This window comes from Scleropages formosus, chromosome 4 (genome assembly GCF_900964775.1).
Source record: "Scleropages formosus chromosome 4, fSclFor1.1, whole genome shotgun sequence".
Lineage (NCBI taxonomy): Eukaryota > Metazoa > Chordata > Actinopteri > Osteoglossiformes > Osteoglossidae > Scleropages > Scleropages formosus.
In genome coordinates, this window is record NC_041809.1 from 37,128,629 (window position 1) to 37,150,992 (window position 22,364).

The following is a 22,364-nucleotide window of genomic DNA, read 5'->3' on the forward strand; positions in this document are numbered from 1 at the left end:
TGCTCCGTTAGGGATGCTGGTGATTTTGCAAATGTGGCTCGTTCAGGCAGGGCGGAGCAGCGGTGGCTGGAGAGGGGTTGTGTGGAGCAGCTGGAGCTGCGTTGTCAGCTCTCAACCCCACAAGTCTGCGTGACCGTGCTGCAGCTTGCGGCGTGACACCCGCCGTTCACCTGCCAGCAGGGACAGCTGTTGGGTGGCGCATCTCTGTCCGGTTTTGGTACAGATCATCATTTGTGAGTTTTTTGAAGAGTCCGTGCACTGCGGTAGCAACAGAAATACCTCTTTACTGCATTTCCATCATCGGTTTGACCCTTAAGCATGCATTATACTCATCTCCAGAGTCTACTTTGTTTTAAAAGTATAAACATCTTTCTTCGCACATCCTTCACGTGCTGCCATGGCGGGGAAGTCAGAAATGTTTTGGAGAGGGGTGTTGCACTTGACCCCGGCCTGAACTTGAGGGCACGACGGGATGATGCGTGACGTGCAAAGGGCGGCGAAGGGAGGCCGGTTTCTGAAAGGCACCGTTTGAGACGTCGGCTGTTTCGGAAACGCGGGGGGAAGACGTCCCGGTGAATGGCGCCACTCAGCCGCTGGAATGACAATCTCCCATTTTTCCAGACAATCTGGCAAGACAGCCTGAGCACTTTGGGCAAAGCAAGGCTGATGTGGGCGGCAGCGGAGAAGTAGAAGGTGCAAAGAGGAAGCAGCACAGAAGGCAAGAGGCTGAGTTGCGCACGGAAGGAGCGAGGGTCAAAAAGTACTATGCGTGAATCGGTGTCATAATTTAGTGAGGAGGTAAGACAAGGAGGAAGACATTTGCGGTGTGTGGTGGTGTAAAGCAGTGTATTCTACCATTAGTAGTCTACGAGGGTGGAATTACTGGAGATGGGGAGGCTTTTCTGTCCCTTTCTGAGTAGCGGGTGCGTGTACAGTGTGCGCGAGGTATGCGTTTGTGTGCGCGCACGCTCTGTGTGAGCAAGGTTGCGTTCGAACCGCTGCACGCATCTCCAGTCGCAGTCTGACGCGCACTCGAACGTGCTTTCGCATCCCAAGTTCAGATGCGATCAGGTGATCTCCCACTGCAGCGGCGGAGCTCTAACGCCGCAGAGAGGTTCAGGGAAAGATCCCTCGCCATTCGGATACATTTGTACCATCAACGCGGAGCAAATGTTGCGCTGCATGCAGCCCTCACATCAGCTGCTGAACGTTTTTAAAATGCGATGGTGTGTCCTGCACGCAGGCAAACTTTACAGTAACATCTCCACGCTCCAGATGATTAAACACAGATGAAGGGGCAGGTGGCGTCGGAAGCTGTCGAATCAGCGAAGAGAGGAGATGGAAGTGGAATTGAAGAAATTAAATGAATGAATAAAGGCTGGTGGAATAAGCATATTAATCATAGCGCGTAGCTTTTCCCACTTTGTAGAGTATTTTCCACACATTAGACAAAAAAGATTATTAGATAAAAAGATTAATGGCCTTGTAGTATCAATCGGACAACATCCAATCAGACTAAATCCGTCGACGTGCCAAACAGAATAATGGAATCTTGCTAGAAATGCCTGAAGCATTCGCTGAAAATTGAATACTTCATACATTTTAAGCTTTACCAATTTCCTATACGTTGCCGTTAAGTAAAATAAGTCGCACATCAGAATATCGTGAAGCAGAACACATGCATGTGGAAAAGCATCTTCTGCTTTCAGATTACTGCCGATTAATCGCTTTGGACAGCAGCAGAGTGCGTCAGCGTTCAGAGGACTTTGGTCCCTCGTGTGATGGGAAGGTCAGGAAGAATTAGAGCGATAGCCCACAGGTCTTCGCTGGGGATCTGCGCCGGGCCTCTGGCATCTCACACCAGCCTTGGTACCGGCAAAGAAGCCTCTTGGGGACGCAGGAGATCAGTGTACAATTATCACTTGAGCCGTGAGATACCAGTGAGACTGAGATCGGGACCTTTCCGCACCATTCTGTGATCCCTCTCAAAGTCTCTAAGCTCCAGCCTCAAGTGCCGATGGGTGCATGGGGGTACGTGAGGCTACAGGACCGCCCCCGCTGCCCGCTCCCCTCTCTCGCGTGTTCTGGTGAGACGGCCACAGTGTTCCGATTCCGTTCCGACTACGTAGGAGAGTGTGTCCACAGCTTGGGAGTGGAGCTCCTTCTCGTTCTGGGCGGTTGAACTCAACAGTGATGTGCTTAGCTGAGCGTGTTCGCGACCTTCTTCCCCCTTCTTTAATGTGTGCTCCCTATCGTCTCCTCCCCACGATCTCCTCTGACCCTCCACCTCCCACCGTCAGCCTAACTAAATATAAGCTCCTTTATAGCTAGAACCAAACAGGTCTTCATCTGTCCCCAAATATCGCTGCCGGAAACCTCCGCTGGAGCCACTCTACATAATGCATCAGTCTTCTGCAGCACAGAGCTTTCATGGACCAAGTATATATTTACGGAGCTTGGCTTTTTTGCACTAACACTTCAAATTCCTGCCCTTGCATAAAATGGAAATACAGGTGAAGTGCTCTGCAAAAGGGTATGAAAAGCTGCATCTCGCTTGCACTTTGAACCTGTGCTCCTCATTTCGCGAGCGGAGTGCCTTGCTCACTTCCGCGCAGCAATGCTCCCTTCTTCATATCGGCAGCAGAGACAGTCGCCAGTCAGGCGGTTCCCTTTGCCCCGAAGAGCGGCCGTTAGGCACGTGGTGAGATGAGTCATTTGATTCCTCTCAACGGCTTCCCTCGTGTTCAGCCGGGTTTCGGCGATACGCGCCAGCACACATTCGGCCGTCTTGCTCTCGGCTGTCCGGCGCACAATTAAGAGGTCCACAGAGTTTAAAGGTCTGTTCAGGTTCACACACAAATTATCATATGCAGCCAACATTGGCACTGCAGGGAAAGGAGGGTAGACACAGCATCGCTGGCCATGGAAACCAGTAAGAGGGCAAACATGAGCGAAAACAACGAAGGTGTGGCCCCAACGTGTAGAAACATCAGTCGGAGTCGATAATAACCCAGCGGCTCATGATAATGAACAAAATTGCAGTTGTCAGTTATCATCTAAATTCCTAAATTCCTGTAATCTAAATTCCTGCAGTAATGCACAAATTGTATTTTCTACGAGGTGTACGTCGCTTTGGAGAAAAGCGTCCGCCAAACGAATAAATGTAAATGTAAACGTAATCTAACCCAAAACTGCTAATTAATTGGATTTCTGCGCCGTAGAGGCACGGGTACTGGTGAAGAGATCACGGCGTAACGGAATTGTTTCAAGCCAGGGACGACTTTTCAAGGTGACTCGAGGAGATTGTGGCAAAGCGCAAAAGTATAAATCATTTCTCCAAGCGGAAATGCTTCTGACAAGCGCTCTCCAAGTCACATGCAAATCCTCCTGACTACCAGGACTCTTCAAGTGTTCGCCGTAGGCTCCTCGCCGCAGAGTGCCAAAGACTGGTGTTGGGAACCACAGGGACTGCATGACACACAAAGTCCAGGGTGTTACGGAAACTTTCCAAATCCGACTGCGTTCCTTTGTTTGTTTTTCCATTTGCGTGTTATTTTTTCTTTACTTCGACGATATTGCCTGCCTCTGAACGTCACATCGGTGTCTTTAAATTCTGACACGCTACCCTGGATTATACTTTCGTACCACTTGGTCATGAAAATATAACCAAACATAAAAAATTCAGGCAAAAGCATTAACACAAGTCAGTCCCTAAAACCCACCACACGTATTTCCACCCCTGCCCCTCCTCCCCCTTCCCCCCCGAGGAGTTCAACAAAGGCTTTTGTCATGAAATAAATGCGGTGTCAAATAAATAAATGCGTTACTTCAGTGCGGCTATGAGTCCATGGGAAGGCGCACAAACAGAACCATCACTATCTTTTAAAAGCCACCGTGAGGGGAAGGCATTATGTGTTCGTGTGTCAGCATGAAAAGGATATAGGATTTATAGCCCCTCCCTATAGACAGCGTGTCATAAAAAAGAAAAGAAATAAGAAATTACCGCCGCTGTCCTCCACCCCTTCCCCAGCCTCCTCCAGCCTCTGCCGGATAAGCTTGTTAAAGTCTTGCCAGTAAGTTGCCGGCTGACAATTATTATATTTTTAAAAGGTAAAGCACATAGACAGTACGGTCCATTGGCAAAGCAATGGAGCATGGAGAGCGGAGAGTGGGCGGTAAATATTATCACTGCCCTTCCACCCAATCTGATGAGGGAAGAACGGGTGGGACCAAAGAGCAGGAAGGCAAGACTTGCAGTCGGAGCGAGAGCTTTGTCGGTCACGGGTGGAATAACGGGCCCCGCCGCAGTGGTCCAGGTGCATTCGCACGCTCCGTCTTCCGTTGCCAAAGACAAGACATTCCGAAAATAACCGGGTGTCCATTCCGTCTGAGATTGCCGTTTGCCGAAACGTCTGTGAAACAGCTGGACGTTCGTTCACAATGTCTTGGCAGAGGCCAAAATGTGTCCACGTTTAGGGTGCGCGGTCGCACACACACGCACACACACACACACACACACACAACAAAATGACAGCGCATTCGCACTGAAAGGACAAGTCTGAAGCTCTCTTTTAGGAGAATGTTTTCCCTTGTTTTCAGCATCTTGTCTTTACACCTCACTAAGTTATTGTCCTTCCAGAGGCACTGTCCGCCTTCTTATGGTCTTCATTAATGCTGACAACGGTTTGGCCGTCAACGGCGCGCTCTTACCGTTGCCAGCACCGGACTGACGACAGGCGCGCCGCAGCGCGCGGAGGTGGCTGGGCAGCCGGTCGGACGGCATTATCGACGGAACTGTCCAGTCTCCCTGCTGCTTTTCAGGAACGCTGAGAAAAAGCCGTTCAGAAACATTTGTACTTTTTCATGTTGGGATTTAGTTACACCACAGAGACAGAGAAGATTAAGAATCTTTACAACATGATACATCTATATCTTATGGTGGAGTATCGCTTTAAATGTGGATCTCGAAACATATCAGAACCTCATGTCAAAGTCTGAACTCCCTTGACTTTCTTGTCACGCCACCCGAGATCTTGTTCTGCAACCGTTTTCGTATCATTACGACAACACAAGTTTCATAAAATCTTGCACCTTGTACAGTGCTGCTGCAAGGTATGTGAAGTTTATAGGGATGGTCATTATTCTTGCATAGAATGTTTAAACTTATTCACTTCACTTATTTTTGCACCTGCACTATTTCCTTGTTTCTACCACACACACGATTTCCTCCGAAGCAACATTTGGAACTGGTCGTCGTCACACACCTATTGTGTCACATGGGAAATACTGCTTCTCATTAAGTAATGATTTCGTGGTAAAACTAAGGGACACAAGGGCTTCACAGATGTACGCGCACCCAGATGTCTTGCTGCACCTTTACCCAACAATGAAGACTTTCTGAGACCAAGGGTCCAATCTGAGTTATTTCAAATGAATGGCGCCAAACTTACAACTTTAGAGTTAGGTATTGACACTCTGGGTTCTTTTTTGAGCACCCTGTCTGGGTTATTGTGATCCAAAGTCATCTTATGGGATGGCATTGTTTCTCCCTTCGGTGGCCACCCCTCTCCCGATCGCCCCATAGAGATAAAGGCCTTCGTTTCTCAGGGAGATTCAGCCCAAGGGTACAGCCATTAAAATGTCATTACTGCCGCATAGGAATCATCTTTAAAAAGCAGAGATCCCGAAGGCTCCTTTGTTTAATGGGGTCAATACATTTCCCCTGCACAGAGAAAGAGCCCTAATGTTGTGGAACACTAATGCTAATCTTTCTGTAAATATCTCCAAATTGCCTGCACGTATTACCGTAATGGCGTGTGTATCTATGTTACAAAGGAAATTATTGTGATAGAAAATTAAATGAAGTTCAGAGGGGGGAAAATGCCTGCGTTGCACAAGGAATCCCGTGCAGCAGAGTTATCAGCAGGTTGACAGGTCATAAAGGAAACAGGAAGGGCATCTCCAGCGCTGTGCCTATTTGCAACTTTCCTTTTTCCATCAGAAATGCTGAAGTGAGGGCTCTATTTTAAGCCTGGCTTATGTTGGAATACTGCTTAGCAGACACTTTTGTTCTAGGCACCTTACATTGCTTACAGGTTTACAGTTTGGCCATTTCTACAACAGGAGCTTTTATGGAAGCAATTTAGCTCAAGTGCCTTGTGTCCCTTTGGTTGTAAATCGGTTTCCTTGACCATTACACTACCGGCTTTTTGCTTTTAACAACAAGGATTTTAAATCTTACAGCTAACCTGTTTGTGTCATGAAGTAACGGAGCAAAGGTCCTTGTTTGACGACGGCTGGCTTTCGGGGGTTTAAGTTTAAAGTGTGGTCCTGCAGGCATGTTATCCGTCTGGGTGGAACAGGGAGGGCCGGAGGTGGTGGCGGGCGGATGTGAGCCATGCGACCGCGTGCCCTGGCGGCCTGCCGCGGGCCACCAGATTAACGCTGCTCGCGACCCTGCCATTCACAGATGCTGGGGAGCGGAGGGCCGTGACCCGCCGGCCCTCGCCTCGCCTTCTCTCTCCCCGCGTTTCCGCACGTTTCCACCAAGAGGCAGCCTCTGCAAATGGCTTCGACCTTTCCAAAGAAAAAGGACAAGGGAGAGGATGGGGGGGGAGTACGTAATAAACCAGAGCCAGCAGGATTCTGTCAACACTAATTCACGTTATGGCTTAGTGGGGGGGGGTCGAAGAAGTAGGGAGACGAATGCAAAATGGGGCAAAGTGCTCCATTTATAGCCTTATTTGTAGTGGAACATGGGTGCTGCTTTTTGGCCTCTAATTGAACGCGCCGCTGATATTGCATACCGATGCCTCTTCCGCCCACAGCTGGCATCATTCCCCCACCACCCTGTGTCTCGTTCTGCCTCCTTCTCCATCCTTTTGTCTCAGCCCCATCCTCTCTCCCTCCCTCTTTGCGTCGCAGGAGCGGGGGAAGATCGGCGTGATCTTCAACGTGGGGACGGACGACATTACCATCGACGAGCACGCCGTCACGGTGAGCGATGGCAAGTACCACGTGGTGCGCTTCACACGAAGCGGTGGCAACGCCACCCTCCAGGTGGACAACCAGCCCGTCATCGAGCGATACCCATCAGGTAGGAGCAGAAGGGCACCCGCTGGGAGATGCGGTGAAAGGTGTCGGGACGGGGCGGGGGGGCGGGGGGGGGCATTGAGACATTATCAGTTCCCAGACTGTACATGTGGAGAGAGAGAGAATAAATAGCTCTGGATCCCTATCAGCAGTCAAGCAGGAACATCACCGAAACATGAGGAGACCAATATCTGAGAGAATCCGGCTGGTTTATGAATCATCAAAGAACCACAAACTTATGTCCGGTTTCGGGATGTATTGGCATGCAAGTCAGTCCCGAGTCGAGCACTTGCTGCATGCCACGGAGAAAATTGATTTACGTTTCCGTGCAGCCAGCCCCATGTTTACTTCCAAAGCATTCGAGCATTTTGAGAGTTTGCACATGGAGGACCCTGATAAACTTTGCATAAACAATCTAATATCTTAAATTGACACATTTCCCCCAGCCACGTCGGCGAATAAATCTTGCAGTAGATGGATTTGAATTTCTCCGCTAATCGGGCCAGGCGGCTTGTCTGGAGGCAGGAGGGGTGGGGGGGGCTGCTAGCTGGTGGGGGGTGTTTGATGGAGCTCAGAATGAGATCTTCCCAGAATCGCACTGCCATGTAGGAGTCTGCAGACCAGACAACGTTTGCTCTCGCTTCCTGCTCGCTGGTAAAAAATAGCTCCCGCTGCTTGCAAGCCCCCATGACTCAACGTTTAAGCGGGGAGAGCGGGCCCAGCATCCAGCGCAGTGTGGGAAGATTGCGGCTGTGGCTAGCGGGGGGTACGTCGTGAGCCGCCGGTACCTGGCGACACCCCCACCTCGGTACGTACCCGCAGGAGTCCATCCCCCACAAGCGCGAATAAACCTTTGCAAATCCCAAGGGAAAAGTCTCGAGCACAAACCTCAGCGCATACCGTCATTTCCACAGGGGTGTACAGGGGTCTTTTGTCAACGGTAATTTTCGGTGCCGCTCACCTCTTGCCTACACATTAGCTATGGTTCACTCTTACCTTGCCCTTTGCACGCCACCCAACTCCTCAACCCCTTATACGCGGCAACTTTCTATATCCCCGATTTACTGCTCAGCTGATGAAGCCCATCTTTTCATTAGGACTCGGTTCAAAGGCACTTCATCCGTAATGTCATTTCGTGACTCAAATTTCCTATAAACGGCGACTGAGAAACAGTCACGTTGGATCTCGGAGACGATGGGTCGATCCCCAGTTTGCTCACTTTGCTCCAACACCTTCGTGTGCTATTTTTGCACTGCTGACTTCTCCGTTGACGGTCCACGACTTTGCAACCTCAAGTTTTGCTGATGAAATCAGAGAAAACTCTCGTTCTCCACCATGTACCTGGGGACTGTATGTACTCCCACCTTTGCTGCTTAGAGGAAGACATTTTCTCTGTTTCTAATGCCTACACCACAACCTTTTATTTCTCTCTGTTTTCCTTTCTGTTTTATCACACCAAACGTGTCTGAATTTAATTGTATTAGTAGTATTTGATCATTCGCTCCAGAGCTGGCTTGTTTGGGACTCATCCAGTTACAGGCTGACTTGTGAATTTGATTTTTTAAAAGTGTTTTGCAAGCGGTGGCTGGGAGGAAATGCGAAGGAAACCCTGTCATGGTTATTTGCATCCCGCTCTGTTTGCTGAGGAGCAGGAGCCCCCTCCCTCGCTCTCCTCCGGGAGCGTGCGCCGTGGATTCGGTCTCAAAATGGCAGCGGGATCACGGTTTATATCCGCTGTGGTGTTAATCTTCCTACTGGAAGTAATCACATGTTGGAAGCCACATTGCTCACCTCCAGTATCCCCCTCCCTCGTCCTTCCCACACTCTGCATCATATGAGTGTGACACCACTGTGTAACTCATTACTAGCATCCAGATACACTTACTCTCTGCTGCAGGACTTGTCACAGTCATCGCCGCAGCTCTTTTTAATGCTATTTGTCAAGCTGTGCCTCCCACACCTTGGGCTCTTTGTTGCATTACGGAAACATCCCTCTGCGCTGTGCCAATTTACCGACTTCCATCGGAATAGGAAGGGTCCGGCTGGGAAGTGTTTGTCAAAACCACAGAAATGGAGGTATAGAGTAGTGCTTAATGTGTGGTCAGTGGCCACAAAAGACTGCAGCTGCAACTCGAAATATTAAATCTCTAATATGGCAGTCGTCGAAATTTTTTTTAAAAACGGTGCTGTGTGGCTGCTAACGTGTGGGGAGTCACTTGAATTTTCGGATGGAATTGTTCATCTGTATGTATGGTGCATAGCTGATATTTCTGGTAGGTTCCTTTTAGAGGTGCCTTTGTCTGAGATGATGACAGAAGCGCTCTAATGGGATCTCGGAGGTGGGCGTTTGGCAACGATTCCTGTTTGCAGAGGCTATGGAGGGTGCTTTTAAGGGAAAGGAAGGCGATGGAAAAGAGAGCAGAAAACACTTGGGCAATGCTCCAGGTGGAAAAAACTACATTTCCCTGCAATGGCTTGTCATGACAGAGACTCTGATTTAGTAGCTTGTGTGCTTGTTATGACAGTTTGAAAAACAAGGAAGGAGATGCACTTGTGAAGCTTGGAGCTGCACCACCCAGGGAAGCAGCCAAAGGCTTTCCAGCACCATAGCAGGCTGTGGCTGACGCAGCATACTCCCCCTCCCCCGTACCCACATTTCCACTGCTCCCCAACTCCACTTGCTTAACGGCCCGTGACGGAGAACAGTTACGAAGCCACAGCGGTAGCCTCAGACTCAGACACCTCCCTTAAAATTGAAATATTTGCCCTCAGATACGATGAGGTAAAGCTTGCAGCAGTCTCAGCGGAGCGGGAGCGAGGGGGAATTGTTCCAGCCCATGATCAATAACAAGCACCTCAGAGTCGGGCTCCCAGAGCAGACTAATGGGGTCCCTTATCGACATCCAGCAGGTGACGTGAAAGGGAGGGTGACAGCACCAGGGACGGACAGGGGAGGCCCAGATGAGATGCTAAAGCAAGCAGGGGGTCACTTCAGTATCCAGCTCTGCTGATGGATTCAAACACACGCTGCAGGAGACCTTTCAAATGGCTGCTGAGTCCAAGCACAAAGTATGCGGTGGTGCTGGACCTACGTGCTACCAAGAGGACCCTGGTTCAAGAGCCAGGAGGGTCAGAAATGTTGCATGCTTGAGAAGGTTCCTCCTAAAGCAAAAAATGTTCAGTCTTGGAGATGGACTACAACTGGTGCACTGGAAAGGTGCATTGCGGTGGATAAAGAGTGTGCCAGCTAAAATTTATGTGCTGTGCAAATGAAAAATCATGGGAATTTCAACAAAAATGTGGAAAACGAGAGGAAAAAACAACATTTAAAGTCAAACGTAACTGTCCTTATGAGGTCACATATATCCCCATGGCACCTGTTTGTGTCAGAAGCTCTCAGCATGTGATGGTGGAGATAGCAGAGGACAGGAGAAGTGGAAAGGATTTGGAGCGCAGGACAGTTTGGCTCAAGACTGTCAGAGATTAAAATTTTTATAGAACCCGTATTGCTGTGGCAGGAGATTTCATAGAGGCCTTTCTCAGATGGGGATTACTATCTCACAGTGTATTTTTGTCCTGCTGAAGACCTCTGAGCTCTTCCACACTCACAAGAAGGAAATTAAGCGCTAGAATGGAACCACACTGAGCACTTAAGAGTGTTAGGACCAGGTTTGGTCCTCCGTGGTCCTTTATGCCCTCGCTAATAGAAACACAGGCCGTTTAACTGGTTTAAATGTTGGGGAATAAGGAAGGTGCACCCATATGGGAATGTACTGCTGGATGTCCTTGTTGAGTGAAATACGCATGTTGCCTTTTTGTGCTAATTGTAAACCTTAACCAGGGGGGTGTGGTGGCGCGGTGGGTTGGACCGGGTCCTGCTCTCCAGTGGGTCTGGGATTCGAGTCCCGCTCGGGGTGCCTTGCGACGGACTGGCGTCCCGTCCCGGGTGCGTCCCCTCCTCCTCCGGCCTTACGCCCTGCGTTGCCGGGTAGGCTCCGGTTCCCCGCGATCCCGTATGGGACGAGCGGTTCTGAAAATGTGTGTGTGTGTGTGTGTGTGTGTGTATATAAACCTTAACCAGGAGTTCTCCTACAGCAGCTATAATTTAATTAAAGCTGTGCTTTTTTCCTGCTCTGAGACCTTAAGAAAAATGTCATATATTGGACACAGCGCAAGACAGCATTGCATTCCCTCTGTTGTACTCCACGGGTTCCGGAAGTAAACAATCCTTCTTTCAGCTTATCTTTCTCTTTTCCCCTGCAGCGGCTTCCACTCCTCCTCCCTCTTGCCTCTCTCTCTACCGCACATCTCACACACACACATCTCGCACATACAAACACACACAGTCTCATTAGTATTCTCTTCTTTCTACAGTGCTAAAAAAACAAATGCCTAAGGTTGCTGTCTGCAAGGCGCTCAAAACCTTTCGGCACGTGGTTAGCTGGGAGACCGGCACAATTCAGACAGCTCTTACTGTGTGCGTTGACATTTGTAATGTCATCACTCGTTCATTGTCTTTAGAATATTTCTGACTGTCTGACTGTCCCATTTTTTTAATGCTGTAGGTAGTCAGAAACGTTCCACGCACCCCCCCCCCCCCCCCCCCACTCCCCCGGTATTTGCAGGCTCCCCTCCTCTTCTGTTCCTTCCTCATGGTAGATTTGAGAGCAGGCCTGATACTGGGCTCCATTTAAACAGAGCCTCTCATTGTCCATTGCAAAATGTGCGCGGTCGGCATACGCTGCGGTATTTGCACCGTTCAGGACCTCGGAGAGCTCCGACCCGAGTCATTTCTGTTTATGTTTGGCTCTCGGCTTCATTCCCGCACACGCCGTACTGTAGCCTCCCTCACTTTCTCGTTCTTTTCTATTCCCAGACACCAGAATTTCCAGTGTCCTTCATTTCTGTGCTAAAAGAAAGAAAGAAAGTTTTCTATATGGAAAGAGAATTGATTTCCAGGGTTTCGTAGATCTGAAGAACTTTGAGGTGGCTGCGGTGGTTCTTCGGCATATTTATTTCAATTCATTTCAGTTCGGTTTATTTTTGTACACAAACAGGTTGCCATAGTGCGCGTTACACAAGAGTAATGGAAAAAGCACCGAGAGGCGTGCGACACGTAGCACGAGTAATATCAACAACGGCACACGGTTAAAAACAAGTATGAGATGGAAGGTGAGGAAGGAGAGGAAACAAACCTTCTAAGACCAGTAGGAAAGAAATAAATGGCCAGCTGACTCTAGCAATCCCTCTTTCTCACACACACATATATTACATTTACATTACATTTACAGTTATTCATTTAGCAGACGCTTTTGTCCAAAGCGACATACATCTCAGCAAAAGTACAATTTATGCATTACATTGAGAGAAAGAGACATGGCTGCAGACATGTGAATCTAAGTAAACCTAGTTTGTTACCTTCCACTTGATGCACCGATGCTCATCGCTCCAGTAGGTGCATAAAACGCAGGACAGATGAATCCTGATAACCTCCTATCAATTTTTTTTTTTTTTTATAATAAGATACACAAACATTCACACACAATGCCAGAGTAGCGACTGTATAAAGGCTTATCTGGGGATGTTCATGAAGTTACGGTGCATGATACATGAGCTGGAGATACTGTACATTCCGTATATATACATATATTTACATTATGGACAATTCAGAGTCACAGTTTGCCTGAAACACGTCTTTGCACAAACAGGGAGAAAAATCTCCACACTGACTGAGACAGATTTAAATCCACATTCGAACCCAGACCTTATCAGCGATGGGGCAGCACTGCTACCTGCTGCACCACCGTGTCGCCCCTCCACCGCTCCTAAACCAGCTAGTGTTACCAATAAAGAAAAACCGAGCATTTCACACGTAGTTTTTGCACCGATTGGATCTATATCAGATCTGTACGGCTACTACACACAGCAACGGTCAGGCAGCATAGGACAGGCAGGCGGGTAGTTTTGCACACAGCATCACATGTGCAGGTTTTCTAACCTGCATAATCTCAACTTCCAAAGTATTAAAATTCAAAGTCCATTTAGACCGATAGATAAATAGATAGAATATCTGTTTTGATAAATTTTATATAAAGAGCATTATATGGAAGGGGGGGGGTACGGTGGCGCAGCGGGTTTGGCCGGGTCCCGCTCTCCGGTGGGTCTGGGGTTCGAGTCCCACTTGGGGTGCCTTGTGACGGACCGGCGTCCCGTCCTAGGCGCGTTCCCTCCCCCCCAGCCCCGCGCCCTGCGCTGCCAGGTTAGGCTCCGGCTCGCCACGACCCAACTCGGGACGAGCGGCTTCAGCCAGCGTGTGTGTGTGGCATTATATTGAGAATAAACAGTTCCAGCTTAGTATTCCAGAGCACCTGGCTTGGCGCACTGTTTCAGGTGTGTCGTGATGAAAATTTTCCCTGCGCTGTTCTTCGTTTGCCTTTGTCTGAAGAGGGGGAGGAAATGGACACAAGCGCGTGACACAATGGAGGAAGATATGTGAACTGGAGACAGACGCTGGGCGAGAGAGTGCCGAGCGCGCTGGGAAATCTAGCCTTCGCACACGTGATGGTTCCCCCCACAAAGCTCTTTAGCTGCAGTGAAAGCGCCCACTTGTTTAGGCCGAGTTTGGTTCCACTGTGAACATCTGTTTGTCTCCTCAAATGGGTCACAGGGGAAAATGCACAGTGCAGGGAGCCAACCGAAAATTAATCATGGCATTATTTCCCCCAACCGGAAATGTTCCCTGCGCCGAAGTACCGTCAGGCTTCTCCCACCTGGCCCCCTCCACATGCAAGCACACTCATGCACACATACGAACTAGACAGCGTGTAACACCTGCACTGCCAGCCCCCTCGTTTGAATAGGTGTGCTGCTTTCTGGCTGGACGGAGACCCGATCGGATGTGTAGATGGGGAGAAAAGCACTCCCTTAGGGAGAAATTTATACACGGCTCTGTCCTTGCGCAAAGGAAAGCAAGGGAAATGCATAAAGTGACTTTGACGCTCTGGTAAGCACCCACAGGTTGTTGCTTGGTTACAGCTTATTATTCTGATACGAGCCCATGAGAGCAACGAATGGCCCCAGGAGGTTGGTCACTTCCGCTGGAGCAGAGTCCTCACCGGAGCGCCGAGCTCATCGGGACGAAGAAAGTCGCCAAGGATGCGCAACTTCGTGTCTCGTGCACGAAGAGCTACGGAGTTGTTCCCTCGGAGAATGTAGAACAACAGCAGGGATAAATTATCTCGCCGCTTTGCGCTTTTTGTTTGTTTGTTTGTTTGTTTTTCGGTTTGGGCTTTTTGCCTTATGTCATCATTTTTTTATTACATTAGGAAGTTTTCGTGGTGGGTTCCACTTTTAATAAACCGTAGAGTTGAAGGAAAGTCGCAGCTCAGTTCCAGATGGTGTTTGGAAAAGCTTGGACTAATTAAAAATATGAGGGCTTTAATGGAGTTTCTAAGTGGAAATTCTTTATGTTTCTAGTCAAACGGAATATATTGGAATATATTGTTCGGTTATTGTTCAATTATTCAGCTGTATCGAGCACGTTTTTCTCGTTCTTCATATCGTGTTTCCAGACTGCTAGTGTAGTTGACGCTAACCAGCATATGTGCTACATTTCACTTTCTTTCAGTATGGCTAATGGATTGATGCATTTGAAATCTTTTAATGAGCTGCCAGCAGTAATTTGTTGAAAAATTGCTTGCATTGTTGCGATTTTAGATTTTTCCGGTGCATCTGATTATTGTCACATAATGCGTCGCTTTTTGTCTGACAATACGAGGGGACTGTCCTTTAGTTTGGCAGCGGGCTCTGTCTGGATTACATGATTCACAGTACGAAGCTCAAAACATCTGCTCCTCGCATCTACATAAGTGCCTTAACAGGGATTTTTCTGCGGGGGTGTTATGTAGCAAAGTAAATCCCACTCATGCGGGAAGGAGTCTCACAAAGGAGGGCCTCTGGAGAGGAAATAGGCTATCGAGGAGTCTTTCTTGCCACAAAAACGCGAAGAAAAAAAAAAGCGAAGAGGACGTACTGCTGCGCGGGAGCTGTGGCACAGCCTAGAAAATTGTTTTTCCTGAGCCTTTGGAGAAGGATGGGGGTGGGGGGGTGCCCCAGCCCCTCCCTCCTCCTCCTCGCCCTCCTCCCAAGCTCCGTCCGCCGCAACGGTTATTCTTGTGTAATTCTTATAATAATCCTGCCGGACCGACACCTCCGGTCAGCTGGATCAGAGCGTTAGCAGCTCCGTGCCGCACCACCTCGGTGCCTCCGGGTTCCTGTGTGACTCACGAGTCTTGTGTTAAGAAGTGGACACCCCGAACCCTCTAGCCGGACCCCGTTTGTGACACATCTATAGAAGTCGTCTCTCCGAGTCGCCTTAGATGATCGTCCAGCTCTTCCCGTCGCTATCGGCATGCGGTCGTGCGTGTTCAGGTGCCCGTGCTGAGGAGGCTGTAAAAGCAGAGGTCCAGGATGGACTGGCTGCTCCTGTATTCCTGCAGATCTTTTCCCTTGCGATAGACAGCGAGGTTACTGCCGCCGTTGTGTCGCACCGGACGCGGAAGCAGTGAGTCACCCATATTAGTTAAGTGCAGCTATATTTTTTGATCTTGTTGCATTAATAGGGTTTGGACCTAGGGGTCTGTCTGTGTGCGTGTGTGTGTTTTAGCTGTAATGCTGCTGTGTTTGTGCTTTTACCTCTAATGCAATGAGCGCATGTCACAGCATCATCCTCCAGCAGCCTGTCGCTGGCCACGTCCGCACCTCCCTCCCAAAGAGGTGCACACCTGTGGGCCCCCCGGGGGAAATGATGCACAAATTTATGCCCAATCATCACTTTCTTGGGTGCCAGGCAAGAAAAATTAAGGCATAATTATCTGCGGAGATAGATTTAATGCTCTGAATATGATTCGGTTAAGGTGTTTACTCCACAGTATATTGCCTTCTGTTATGATATTTCAAGACTTCCTTCTGTACCCTAGAGGGTAGATGTTGATATTCCAATCTTTACAGATGAAGGAAGCATTTGGAGGTATGAAATTCTCCGAGTGTGTTTTGAGATACAGGTTATATTTGGAATTTTTATTTCAGACGAGTACATTAATTGATTTTATGGAAACTGTAGTATTTCAGGACAAAATCTTGTTGTGCTGTGTGAGACTGCAAAGGTTCTTGCTTTTTGCTCGCAGGATTGGTCCTGTGGGACTGGGAGCACATGCTCCTCCCTCCTCCGCAGCACCACCACGGTTGTGGCTACGCGAGTGGACATCGATCACGCAAAGTGTAGCTCTTCAGCCTCCCTAATTGTGGATCGGGAGATGCCAAACTCTCGCTCTCAGTGTCTTGTTCTCCCAGTTCAGTTCAGCTCCCTTCAGCGTGCTTTATTTGAGCAGCACAGCGCAAGCGCATCCCTCTCCCTGTCTTCCTCTTTCCTCATTTCTCTCACAAATGCGCCACACGCACACGCACACGCACACACACACACGCACGCACGCACGCCCACAAAATCCCTCCCACCCCAGCAACCACTTGCAGCCATGGGGACTCCACCTGTTTTTCATAGTGACCAGGTGCATTCCTGGGTAAGCTTTTATCCACAGTTCGCCTCCCTCAAAGCAGCGACTGGGGCACATTGGAGCTGTTGAACAGCGCAGACATGCCCTGCACCCTCAAGGGATATCTATTACAGCATAAACCTGGACAGATTCGGCAGTGCGGGCTGCCGCGGCAAGAATGACAATGAGCGGAGAGTATCTGTCATGGGCGGCACAATGGCCTCGTGTTATTTTCGCCCTCCGTGCGCACCGGTAAATAAGGGACCGTAGTAATGGGCCGTGTCACAGGGCACCTTCATGACATCGACGGGATCCCTGTTGGCTCTATTGTGTGGAAACTGTCAGCTGAGCATCCGACAGCGGTGCTGCTGAACACTGCGCTCTTGGGCTGGCGTTCACAGGGCGCGTCTGTTGTCAACTGGCCTTTTGTCCCTTTCGTCCGGGTGATGGATAAACAAACATTGTCAGGTTTGGTGTGGGAAAACAGAGCTCTTTTCTCCGTTATTCTTGAAGGTCATCGACGTTTTCCTTGAAACGTGCAGGTTTCGCGGCTTTGAAACAAGAAAATGTCTTCCTGACTTTTTCATTGTGAAAATATGTATTTTGTGCAAGAATTACACTTCTCAGATATAGGCTTTACAAATCAGTGCCCTGGTTTTCTACTGTAATATTTCTTAATAATGCTGTTTATTGGTTTTCATGGAAAATGTTTTCTTTGGATTTAAATGCTATGTATTGTATTACTGTTACTGTTTTGTCAGCTTCTCTGAAATAATTTGCATTTTTAATTACAACAAACCATCGTTTTATGTAGTAAACATGCCATTTTTAAATTCTTCTAAATATTTTAACTCGCCTTATAAAAAAACATCTAAATAATATGGTAACTAGTCTGCTGTTAACTTTCTAACCATTTAAATCCATTTCAGCATAAAGGCAATAAATGAAAAAAATAGAATTCTCTTTTAAACTAAAGCTGATTTAAAGTTCCTAACCTGCTAAACTTTGACATGTTGCAGTTTCTTTAACCTTGTAACCTTTGAACTTCCAGATATTAACCTCTTGAATCTGTTTTTCCAAATTCTTTAAAGGGAGCTTTGATAATGAACGCCTGGCTATTGCTAGACAAAGAATCCCATACAGACTTGGTCGGGTAGTTGACGAGTGGCTACTCGACAAAGGTAATTAAAATCAATTAATTAATTAATCAGTTATTTAACCAGTTAATTAAGTTACCAAGTCTCTGTAAGAGGTGCAGTGCCCTGCAGGAAAGCGATAAGCAAACCTTGTGGCCCTTAGCCGTTCCCATGAGTTCATCTGCCTAGCCGAACTGTTGTGTGTGTGTTTCCTAAATTTGCCGAGCCCAGGCCTCCGCTGCACTCCGAAAGTCAAGCGTGATTAAGGAACATTGTCAAAAGCGCAGGGTTACGTGCCTTTTGCCTTGGCAAGAGGTCTGATCCCTGATCTGTGGCTCACATGACATGTTCAAATTTAGCTCGACGAAGATACGGAGGAGGACTCGCGTGCCGCACTTTGAAACGAGTCCATCGTGGACACGCCTCCCAACACGGAGGAGACTCAGTGTCCACCTCGTTCCCACGCGTTGAGGGACTCCTACACCCGACTGTGTTGCGCAACATTTTTTCGATCATACAGCGGGATAATCAGCTATTTACAACCTATTTGACGGTGGTATTGGGACGTGTGATATTAGACGAAACACATGCTGTACATGAGAAGCAGGGCAGTGAAATTGGCCACGGGAAACACAAACAGATGGTGGCGTCCCTTCGCATTAGCGCCAGCTCCACCAGCTCCACCAGCTGCGGCCTCTTTTTAACAGCTGGCTTCAGGGAGCGCAACGTACGGACCGGCTCCGGTCTCGTGGAAGTGCCTCTTTTCTGGAGGTCTCGCCGCGTGGCAGAAAGATGGGAGACAGCCTTTGACATACCTAACACAGGTGCTGCGCCTCTTCAGAGCTTAAACCTCAAATAACCCAAACATAACCCCCCGTGTAACCTGTTAACCACCTCCATCTGAACAACTGTACCACACTGATTGGGTTCATCCTGCTTTCCTCACTGTGTCCTTTGTACTTTCCTCTTGTGGATCCCTATAAATATACTTAATTTATTAAAAAAGAGAAATAAAATGGCTGAACCAATGATTATTATGACAACAAAATAATTATGACGTATGGACAACCTTTAAAAGTTAAAGGGACTGATCCTCTTGTGTTTGAGGACGTAAGCTTACCCATTATATTGGCGCCGTCAGTCAAGGTCTTTTAAAACATGAGTAAGACAGATAACAACTCATCTTCTTTAACCCTTTGAGTATTAAACATATAGGCCACTTGTCTCCGTGTGTGTTTGGGCTGCTGAAGGTGGTTGATTCTCAATTTAGCGGGATTCTCATTTTCCAGTTTAACGCCTCCCTTCCTCCTGTTTCTCCTTTTCCTCAGTTCAGCTCCGTTCAAAAAGAAAAAAAAAAATCTTAGAAATGTCAACCGGTTTTCCCTTTCGGAGTAAGTATTTTGCTTGTAATTCAAATACAAACCCTAAGAGGCAAAAAACCCCATGAAGGAATATTTTAATGAATGCAAATTTTTTTGAACTAGTCAGAATGCATTTCGGAAACCTGGGAAAATATATAAAATACAACAGCGCGTATATATGGCATTGATGCCAATTTAATTTTCGGCATTCACTGATGGGTGAACAAGAATGCTTCTCCGCAGACTGTTTTTCCTTTAAAAGTAAACATAAATGGGATACAGCAAGACCAGACCCTTTTTCCTCCAGCCATGAAGTGGTCTCTCATGTAGAACATAAATAAAAAATATACCGTGCGCCATGTATCCTTGCTGCGTTGAAAGCCTTGGGGAAAGTGTGCCTATCACTCAAGACGCGGCTGATGGGCGTGAGGGGGACTCGTAACAATATTGGTCATACATAACACTACCATGGGAGAGAAAAGGAGATTATGGCAGAATGCAAACTGTTCATAGTTATATTCAAAGATGACAGCTTTTGTGGAGTGTAATCAATCATGGTGTACAAACTGGAACTCTTATGATTGATACGCACGTATTATAATTCAGACGGTACATCGTGTTTTGAAAGCGATACCCAAATTATATGCGGGGCAAATTAAGCAAGCGACTCGTAAAGACTTGTAAAACTGAAGGGGCAAAGGAAGTAAATCATGTTGGAAGGGGAGTGGACTTTTTTCTACTCAAAGGGTTAAAGCTAAACATGTATAAACAGGGAGAAATCAGTGATTTAGCCATCAGAATTTAACCACCTAACAGCAAAACCAAACCTGTATTCTGGAGGCCTTGGAAATCATAAAGCCATTCGTACGAGTTCAGGTGTGCAGACAGGGGGCGGAGCTGGGGTTCTTCCGTACGCGGCCCTTTTTTAACGGAAGGCCGAGCTGTCGATAACAAAGGCCGGTCCTCCGCCTTCAGCGCCTAACTGAAGATCGTGCGTTTCGCACGCCCCGGGAGAAGCGCGAAGTAATTAGGATTCATCGTGAGCACACAGCACACATGTGGGCGACCCCTCCGTGTTCCGGCACCTTGCGGTACAGCTGAGGTGACTCACTGACACCTAGATCGTACAACCCCATTGTGCGCTGCTCCAATAACCTTTCGGCAGTGCTGCGGAAACCCGGCCTGGACCTACGGAGCATGCGCTGGAATCGCATAATTGTGGAAACCCTGACAATAGCACCGTAAAATGCCTTTTCAACGAGTCGGTCACGTGTGCCGGTCGGGCTGATAACCTTGTGTTCCTCGCGCTGAAAGCCTCGCTCTGTGTTTGCACACTGCTGAGCGTCTAAAGGCTGAGGGATCTGGGCTGAGTAGAGTTCACGCCTGGTCCTATTCAGTGCTGGTAGTTCATTTAGCGGCACACTTGTTCCTCACGCACATCACGGCCCAGGGAAGCGGAGTCAGCTGTTTATTTCTGCACCACGGTGCAAAAACGGACAGCAGGCACCGTGGTGTTTACAGCTGCCTCCTTACACGTACTCCCACCTCCTGCTGTCGTGCCCTTGAGCGAAGTATTTGCTCCTAATTGATACGATAAAAATTACCCAGCTGTATAAGTGGGTAAATCATTGTAAGCAGATTGACAGCTCATATCATAAGTTGCTTTTTGGAAAATTTCTTCGTTTTGAGAAGGATCTCCCAAATTCCAGTCATAGCCACGAAATTCTAGTCCTAGTGTTTCTGGCACATGTTCGAACTCATAAGGAAACCTGTGTTTCCGCGTAAACCATAGGGAACAAACAGCCAATATTAAGCTTCATTTCTAGCAACACGCGTGACTAAGTCGAAGGACAGCTGTGCCACTTCAGTGCTTCTGCAAGCCGTTAAAAGGGGCAGCTGGTACTGTTGTGGTTTCAGCCATCGCCTTCAGCTCAGAAGGTTGTAGGTTGAAATCCCACCCACTCCTGTACCACTCTTTAACAGAGTACGTACACTGAACGTAACTTTGTCTGCTGCGCTGGAGAAACATGTCAGCTAACTGGATAAATGTAAAAACTCATCACTTCAGGTCACGTTGCCCCACAAATATTCTCTTTTCACAGCCCTCTACATTTTCAGTAGCTGAATGTTAATTAGCTGTCGAAGCAGCGCTTTAATCCAGTCACTTTGCTCAAGGGTACTACAGCAGCAACCTCCCTGGGACTTGAACCAGGACACGTTAGGTTAGGTTGGGTTCCAGGTTCCAGGTTCCAGGCTGTTGCTTCCCCGGCCTTAAGCGCCTGCTTCTCCCAAAGGTTTTCTTGCTGTGATGTAGTATTTTAGGTTAATTCTGGCATGTTCTCAGAAAGAACCTCAGCTTCTGCCCTCAATCAGCTCAGAGAAAGAGCCCTCTAACCTCACACTGATTTTAAAAATCCTCAACAGGCATAACGCCAATTGGGATAAAACTCCAAATGCTGCCTACTTTGTGAAGACGTGATGATAATTAGATTGAATAAATACATCAATAAATAGTTAGCTGTAAATGAATTTTAACCTTTTGCGAAAAGCGGAGTGAGAAGAACCTCCCACCTCCCCCCCCACCAGTTCACCAAGCAAATATAAAAACTCAGAGGGTTAAAAAGTTTTCTTGACTGAAAAATAAGCTACGCACTCATTTTAAATACAGTTATTGCATCTAAATTGCACCTTAATATGGTCCCTTCTCATTCGACATAATCTTTCTATGTAATGATGCAAATTGGGAAAGAAATAAATTAAGAGCACATGGTCCCTTTAACGTTTACTGTTTCAACAGTGGTTTCTTGGTTCGTATTTCGGGTTTAAATGAAACTCTGAATGTCTGTGTGAATGAACCTACGTGGATGGATGTGTTTGCACTTTCCTGGGTCCTTCCCCTAAACGCCAACTGTCCCAAATGGGCCAGGGTGAGTAATTGAGGAAACGGTCCCTGGCCGATTTACTAGACAGAGAAATACTCCCTTTGTTGTTGGCGCAACATTTCGTTGCTCTATGAAAAGCTTAAACCAAAGCTTACAGCCTCAGTCATTTACATCACTAAAGCTTCTTTAGAAGCCACTTCACAGGCTTAGTTTCAGAGCGTGTCGTCCACACGGAAACGATAAATAAGACTTAGTACGATACGTGTTTAAAAATGGGCGAAACGCAAACTCAGACCACCAGCAGAATCCAAGACAAAGCCTCAAAGAGCTCGCCGTCGGTCC

At 47.8% G+C, this 22,364-nt stretch overlaps 1 protein-coding gene across 6 annotated transcripts in view; it reads left to right on the plus strand.

The window, feature by feature from the left end:
• The window catches only part of LOC108934388 (neurexin-2-like), a 300,595-nt gene that overhangs the window by 257,991 nt on the left and 20,240 nt on the right, over positions 1-22,364 (plus strand). For 3 of the 6 annotated variants that reach the window (XM_029251051.1, XM_029251052.1, XM_029251054.1), the window contains 2 exons: positions 6,925-7,096; positions 17,735-17,824. In XM_029251051.1, the coding sequence (XP_029106884.1) occupies positions 6,925-7,096; positions 17,735-17,824 (262 nt within the window). The remainder of the gene's footprint in view (positions 1-6,924; positions 7,097-17,734; positions 17,825-22,364) is intronic. The other 3 variants (XM_029251056.1, XM_029251053.1, XM_029251055.1) reach the window with 1 other exon arrangement.